This window comes from Hemicordylus capensis, chromosome 1 (assembly GCF_027244095.1).
Source record: "Hemicordylus capensis ecotype Gifberg chromosome 1, rHemCap1.1.pri, whole genome shotgun sequence".
Classification (NCBI taxonomy): domain Eukaryota; kingdom Metazoa; phylum Chordata; class Lepidosauria; order Squamata; family Cordylidae; genus Hemicordylus; species Hemicordylus capensis.
In genome coordinates this window covers 333,221,010-333,229,027 of record NC_069657.1, presented here as the reverse complement: position 1 = coordinate 333,229,027, position 8,018 = coordinate 333,221,010, and the positions used below count along the sequence as shown (strand labels likewise).

Genomic DNA, 8,018 nt, shown 5'->3' with positions numbered 1-8,018 from the left:
ATGAAGTACTGATTTTAAATGAGTTATGATTTTAAGTTTGTTCATGTTACCTGGAGTTAGGAGTAAGAAGCAAGGTGACCAAGTTTGTAGATAATACCAAGGTATTCAGGGTGGCAAAAACTGATAGCAACAAGCACAAAAAGCTTATCTATAAACTGGATGAATGAATATAAACAATAAAATGGCAAATGTAAACAATATAAAAGCTAAACAAAATGGCAAATGCAGTACAGTGGTGCACACTGAGGCAAAAGATTCCAAATTCACATATACTTTGTGGACTGAACTCTTAGCCAGGAAAGATCTTCGAATTATGATGGATAGTACAATGAAAATTTTAACCCAGTATGCAACAGCTGTGCAAGATGTATTCCATGTTCTGGATCAATGGGAAAGGGATTAAATAGGCTAGCTTGCTAAAATACAATTTATTTGGAATACTGCATACAGTTGTTCAGAACCTCAAAGCAGTTCCTGATGTTCTCCTTGAAAATGGTGGGCACATTTGCAAGATCATATCATGGAAACTGGATAACTTTATATTTCTACTTTAGCTTGACTTGGAACTTGCATATGAACAGTTTGTGAACTGTTCCTGCAATTAGCCCCCGGCCACATTTTTGCTGTTATAACGAGCTCTTCCACCTCCTTGCACCAATAATGTAATCAATCTGTGTACTCCATCTGGTGATGTCCATGTGTATAGGCACCAAACCTCAATGATAGGGAACCAGAGAAACTGTGAAATGAAATCAATGAAGTTGTTAAGGATGAATGTGAAAAGAGACTGCCAAAGACCAAGAAACAGAAGAAAGCAAAATGAATGTCACAACAGATAGTGGAAATTGCCAAGAGGAGAGAAGCCGATGTCAAGAAAGATAAAGACCTCAGGAAGGAACTTAATAGGGAATTTCAGAAAGCTGTTAGAAGAGACAAGGAGCACAGGGGCGTAGCAAGGTTGGAGGGGGCCCAGAGACAAGATTTTAAAATGGGCCCCTCGCTGATATACACACACAAACACACTTCACAATATATAGTGCACTCACACTCACATCCCCTTTATGAATACAGTGAATATCTAGTTCACATTGAATCTAGATTTTTTTACTTTCTGCTCCTGCCGATCTCCAAGAGACTCAACATAATTCATAGGGGGTACAACATGGGCGGGTGGGGAGTCATGTGATGTGCCTCTGGGGGGCCCTTGAGGCAGTGGGGTCCCAAGACAACTGCCTCTCCTTGCCTAATAGTAGTTATGCCCCTGAAGGAGCAGTACTACAATGACATCTGTAAAGATTTTGAGGATGGAAATAGACAAAGAAAACAAGGAAAGTTTTCCAAAAGATCTCAGAACGATCTTTTCCAAAAGAATCTTTTCCAAAAAGATCTCAGAAAAGAACTCAGAGTGAGGTTCCAACTTCGATTTGGTATGTTAAGAGATGCCAAAGGACAGATAGTAACTGATTCAGAGAAGATTGAACAGAGATGGAAGGAGTATACGGAAAATCTGTACATCTGGGACATCAACATCCAAGATACTCTAGAAGGTAGCCACCTTGGGATTTTCTTAATGAAAGGTGGTGTATATAAATTTAACAATAAAAATAAAGATATTCCCTAGTGGCAAGAACCTCTAGTACAGGAAGATGGAAGTTAGATCAGCACTCTGGTCATTACCAAGTCAGAAGGCTGCAGGAATTGATGGAATAGCTACAGAAATATGACAGGCAACAGAAGGATCAGTCAAGGCTCTAACCAAACTATGCCAGCAAACCTAGAGAATGACACAGTGGCCAACAGATTGGAAGAGGTCAGTCTACATACCCATACCAAAGAAAGGAGACTTAACAGATTGCACAAACCATCGCACAATATCCTTAATTTCATATGCCAGCAAAATAATGCTCAGGATAATCCAACAAAGATTAGAGCCCTACGTGGAATCAAAAATGCCGGATGTCCAAGCTGGTTTCAGAAAAGGCCAAGGAACAAGAGACATCATTGCTGATACACTCTGGATAAGTGAGAAAATCCAAGAAAAAAAAAAAAAAGAAGTCAATATGTGCTTCATTGACTACAGGAAAGTCTTCAATTGCATCAGCCACATCAAGTTGTGGAATATCCTTAGAAAATTGGCATCCCAGAACATCTCATTGTTCTCATGAGAAACCTATACACAGGACAGGAAGCCACAGTGCAGACAGAACATTGTGAAACAGACTGGTTCCAGATCAGCAAAGGAGTAAAACAAGGCTGTATACTTTCTTATTTATTCAACTTAGATACTGAACATATAGTGAGAGAAGAAGAAAAGCTTGGTTTTAAAGTTGGAACAAACATCAATAACCTGTGCTATGCTGACATGAACTCTGATAGCTGAGAATGCGGATGATTTGCAAGTTGTAGTAATGAAAGTCAAGGGGCACAGGGAAAAAATGGGACTATGAATAAATGTAGTAATGACAATGGGTACAGCAATCAGCCTCAGAACTGATAATGAAGACAATGAAGTTGCGGATAGCTTCTGCCTTTTAGGATCGACTATCAACACAGTAAAGGATCCAACAGTCAAGAAATACACCAACGACTAGCTGGAAAGGATATTTAGATGTCAAGACCTACAAAGATTAGAATAGTTCAGACAATGGTTTCTCCCATGACACACTATGGATGTGAATGCTGGACTTTGAAGAAGCAAGATAAAAAAGGAACGGCACTTTTGAACTTTGGTGCTGGTGAAGACTTTTGAAAATACCATGGGCAGCCAGGAAAACAAATGGATCATAGAACAAATCAATCCAGAACTTTCACTCAAGGCACAAATGACCAGGTTCAAACTATCATATTTCGGACACATTATGTGAAGACCCAGCTCCCTTGAGAAGTCCATAATGCTGGGGGAAATTGAAGGAACGAGAAGAAGAGGATGACCATCCGCAAGGTGGATGGACTCCATCATGACAGCAATGAATGCATCACTGAGAGACCCAAAAGGCCAAGTTGAAGACAGATCATCTTGGAGAGAATCTATCTATGTGGTCACCAAGAGCTGACACTGACTTGACAGCACTTAATACAGTTGTAGGTGCTACATCTCAAAAGGAAATTGCTGAGCTGGAAAGGTGCAGAGGAAGGTAACAAAAATGAAGAGGCCAGACATCTTCCTTACAAGGAAGAGGTATTTGAGTTTACTTAGAGGGAAAAGGGTGTCTGGGGTGACATGATTGAGGCTTATTACATTTACCTGAACAGAAAGTTAAGTGTATTCAACAGCTATTTTCTAGGTACCTGGTTAAGTATATTTGCAAGTATGTAGCTACCTACTTAATATTCTAACACACTTCTAGCTGTCCATGAATGCTGTAATTTAAGAAATATCTTCATTCTAAAAATAATTAGCTTTTGCATTCATTAAAAATAGTGCAGACAGATTAAGAGTTGATTAACAGGATTAGTGTTTCTAAAAGGCTTAATCTTCCTAGGTCAGCCATCTGACACTTGCCCTGCAGCACACAGAAACAAAAGGATGAATCCTAAGATTTCCTTTCTCTGGAGGAAGGAGTCTGTAGGATACTTCTCACTTGTCTATCTGGTTGATATAAACTTATTCAACCTAGTCAGGCTTGAAGTTGCTACATATCAGTTCAAAAGAAGTGTCTAGGTGTAAAAGTGACTCAGAGAGAGGAAGTAACATGTTCAGTCATTGTAAAAGCTTAGAAAGCAAACTTTTATTGAAGCATTACGATTTCTGGTACAGATATAATTTTTGTACATTTTAATGATCCATGTCTAACACCACAGAGAGAAGTTTTAACACCAAACATCACCCCCCTCTTTTGTTCACCCTAGTGTTAATACCCATTCAACAACTTTCTATCCCAAGGCTCTTTTCACTGGAATCTGCATTTTCATTATTCCTCAAAGGGATCTTCACTATAGCAGACTTCAAGCCAACAAGTAGTACCTTCACTTTAGGCACTCTTCAAGAACAAAAAAACATTTCATATATTGGTCCTCAATCTAAAGCACCCCAAACTATTAGGTGCTACTTAGAAGCAAATTGATAAATTTGGTAGAAAATGTTTAAAAATAAAAAAGTGAAGGTGTTCCAACCACTTGATTTCCAACCAAGCAGATTTAGTAGCGTAGAAACACTAAAAAAAGTGCTTCATTTATAAATACAGAAGGAACAAAATATTGTCATATTCAGAGAATCAAAAAAACCTAGCAAGGACAAAAATGTCAAACTTGTAACAGACTTGCTGGTCTTAACAACTGAAATCCCACAGTATTTCCATGAATATACTGTTTCTCCAAAACTTGCACCTAATAGCTCAATATCCATGAAGTGACTATTTCCATGCCTATAGTGTTAAGTTTTATATATAATGTTCTAAGTCTGTGTGTCTAGGCTCTCCAGATTTTGCTTTTGGCAGCCAAATCACTCAATGCCTTCCATGTCATGTAAAAAAGGAACCACACAATTGGGAAGAAACACAGATGAAGCCACAATATTGTTAAAATTCAGCTGAACTAGCACATGCACAATGGTGTCACAGGACATAAGTTACAGTTTGGAAGGACTTACAGTGTTTGGATTATTATGAAGTAACATTTGAGCCAGCATATTCCAAAGAAATGGCAACTAACAGTTTTGTGCAGTAGTTTTGAGTCACATTCCACTGTGTTTACCAGATCTCCTTACCATTAAGCACTATCAAGCTCCTAGCAAATCAGATTCCTAAAGCCTGCAACTGTATTTGACATTTGTGAAATACCTGGAGCCAGCTAAGTTCATATTGTCACAACTGTGTCAATACACTTATATAGATGTTCAACAGCTTCCACCAGTTGCTTGAACTGCCTTCAAAACTAAAAGCTAACATGGAACATAACAGTTTATGTTCTGGCCCAAGTTGAAAGATAATAAAAATAACTTGTGACCAACGAGTAAGTTTCCAGAGGTGGAAAGCTAGTGAATTAACACCCAGCATGGTGTCCTTTTAGTTAGTTCTAGAATTTATACAGGTCTAAGTGATAAGTTTTACAAGCCTCAAATAAAAATCAAGTAGTCCACCATGTGTTAAGTAGTCTTGTTCTCTAATCCTGACAGTTTGAATCTGCCATTGAGAAGTTATAAATAAATGTCAATTAAATTACTCAAATTCAAGAGATGTTTAAAAGTCTGAAGTGACAGCATACATGGGGGGGGGGGTTTAGGCAACAACTAACTGTTTCAGATAAGTAGGTCCAGGGGAAATTCTAATGAGGACGAAATCCTTGTCTGTGGGGAATTTTTGGTGATACTTGGAGAAAAACTATACTGCATGTAATCCTATCTGAATTGTTTTTACAAGTGTTGTAAAGTTTCATACAGTAAAATTTTTCTACATGCATTTCAATTTCACAGCAAGAGTGAAATAGAATACCTAAACACAGAAGAGAGCATTCATGCAATATATCTAGATTTTTGATATAATAATGCATACAATTGAAAATTATACTATGATTACATCTAGGGCTTTCTGCAACTATGAGGTGGGTATGAAAAATATGGCCCCTTGTATCATTAACTAGAAAGCAACCACCACCTCCTCTATTGGGTATCTTTTTACGCTTTTTCTTCATTTCTCTTAATCAACTCTGCTGTTTATTCTTGGCAAAACTGGTAAAAACGAAGTTGTAGTCATTAAACTGAGCAATCTGGCGATCTAGACGCTTAAAACCTTCCATCTTCTGGGCTGAAGCAAACACTGTGCGACATTTTGAGCTCTAGGAGACAAAAAGAAGATATTCCTCAAACGCTGGAGACAAACGCATCTTGCAAGGTAAACTAATATTCCAAATAAATCAGAAGGGTAGCTGCATTAGTCTGCTGTAACAAAGTCTTGTTAGCTTAAAGACTTAATTTTTTGTGGCATAGACTTTAATGTGTTAAATGGGTATGTATGGGGGAGCAGGTAAGGAGAGAACAGGACCTTTTAAATCCAAGAAGCCAAGTGAGACAAGAGATTATGCAGGTAACAAATGAAAGCAAGATAAAGAGTAGGTATAAGTCACTCTCAGCTAGAATTGGCATAGCAAGATGAATGGTGGAAACATAAATTGGCATTCATATGTAGATTGGGCTTTTATCAGACCTAGCCTCCAAAGAAACTGGGACTGGCTAGCTCCTTACAGCAAGTTGTTGTCCCTCCTGTAGGGATTTACACTATTCATCTTGCTTTGACAGTTTAACACCCTCTGATTGGATTTGATATTTCAAGATGTTTTTGCCAGTTCTACAAAGTAAACAAAAGTCAGTCATCAAAATAATAGGACAGCAATAAAACCCAAATAAAGTAATGTGTAGCAGTAGGCAATCAGCAGATCTTAATCTGTAGTTAGCAAAAAGGAAAGGAAAGCTCATGCCATCAAGTTGGTTGACTCCTGGCGACCACAGAGCCATGTGGTTTTCTTAACAGAATACAGGAGGAGTTTACCATTGGCTCCTCCCTCACAGTCTGAGACAATGCCTTTCAGCACCTTCTTATATCACTGCTACCTGATATAGGTGTTTTTCCAAAGTCTGGGAAAAATACCAGCAGGGATTCAAACTAACAACCTCTTGCTCCCCAGACAAGTCACTTCCCCACTGAGCAATTAGGTGACAAAGGCAATCTGAAATCTTAAAGTTTAAGCTCTTGGAAGAAAGAAGTAGGGAGGAGGCTGAACTGATTTCTCCTAAAGGAGTTCCAAAATACTGGGGCTGCTACTAAGGCAGCCCTGCTCCTGGTGGAGGTTCAGCTTCTTTTTCAGAACTCTGAAAAAGATGTGTGCTCCCACAGGAGAAGATACTCCCAAGACACTTGTAACCCAAGCAGTATAGTATTTTAAAAGTAAATTATCAGCACTTTGAATTTGATTCAGAAATGAGTTGGTAGCCAGTGCAGATGCTTCAGCATAGGCAACACATGAGAATGTTAGTCCAAACCTGCCTATAGGTGGGCTGCTGCATTTTGTACTAGCGAAAGTTTCCACATCATCTTCAAAGGCAGCCCCACACAGAATGTTACTGCAGTCCAATCTACAAGTTGAAACATCAGTAGCCAAATCTATGTCCCAGCAGTGGGCCTAGCCAGTGTGGCTTTCTGGGCCACAGCACCTAGGAATCCAAGAGCAAAGCTGATTGCAGTAGTACTTCAAGCTATAGACTAAACTGGTGTGACTCCATTTAGTACAGGCATATCCCAGCTAACTAGTCCACTTGAGTCACTCACCATCCTATTTTCTTCTGTGTACTGTGCTTAGATTTATTGACCCTCATCCAGTCCACTGCTCATCACAGGCACAAACAAAAAAGTCAAAACTATGGCTATGGGGGGAAAAGGACATAGGAATGGCAATGGAACTAGGAAATGCACGGCAAGCAATGCAGAAGACAAGCCATCCCTAACTGCCTCATACATCAGTCCTCCTGTCAGGTGGCTCACTAGTGCTTTGCGCGCCTACTGGCTCTGTAGCTGCATTCCTAATCAAAATGTGCCACATATCAGGTCTTAGTGCAGCAGTTTGGCAGCAGAATAGTTTAGATTCGCTGAAGTAATATGAACCAAGAGTAAGTGAAAGTGTCTACTGTGGAGGCACTTTCCAGAGAAAGTGTCTACTGTGGAGGCAACCTTTAGATGCTACAGGTGTCTGTTATTTTCAGTATAACAATTAAAATATACCTATGCACGAAATGGTGCAGCGGGGAAATGGCTTGATAAGCAAGCCAGAGAGGTTTGCTGGTTCAAATCCCCACTGAAACACCTATATCAGGCAGCAGTGATATAGGAAGTTGTTGAAAGGCCATCATCTCATACTGCATAGGAGATGGCAATGGTAAGCCTCTCCAAAGACAACTACAGGGCTCTGTGATTGCCAGGAGTCGACACCGACTTGACGGCACACTTCACCTTTATGCAGGTTACAGAATGTTCTATCTAAGCATCACTGAAGAGGACATTCGTTGTTGCATAAGCTTTCATGGACTACAG

The 8,018-nt window shown here is 39.4% G+C and overlaps 1 protein-coding gene across 6 annotated transcripts in view; it reads right to left on the bottom strand.

Moving 5' to 3' along the window:
- Positions 1 to 3,703: 3,703 nt before the first annotated feature.
- The window catches only part of AMD1 (adenosylmethionine decarboxylase 1), a 29,613-nt gene continuing 25,298 nt past the window's right edge, over positions 3,704 to 8,018 (bottom strand). For all 6 annotated transcript variants that reach the window (XM_053304184.1, XM_053304238.1, XM_053304192.1 and 3 more), the window contains one exon: positions 3,704 to 5,772. In XM_053304184.1, coding sequence (XP_053160159.1) covers positions 5,638 to 5,772 — 135 coding nt within the window. In that variant the 3' untranslated portion in view covers positions 3,704 to 5,637. The remainder of the gene's footprint in view (positions 5,773 to 8,018) is intronic.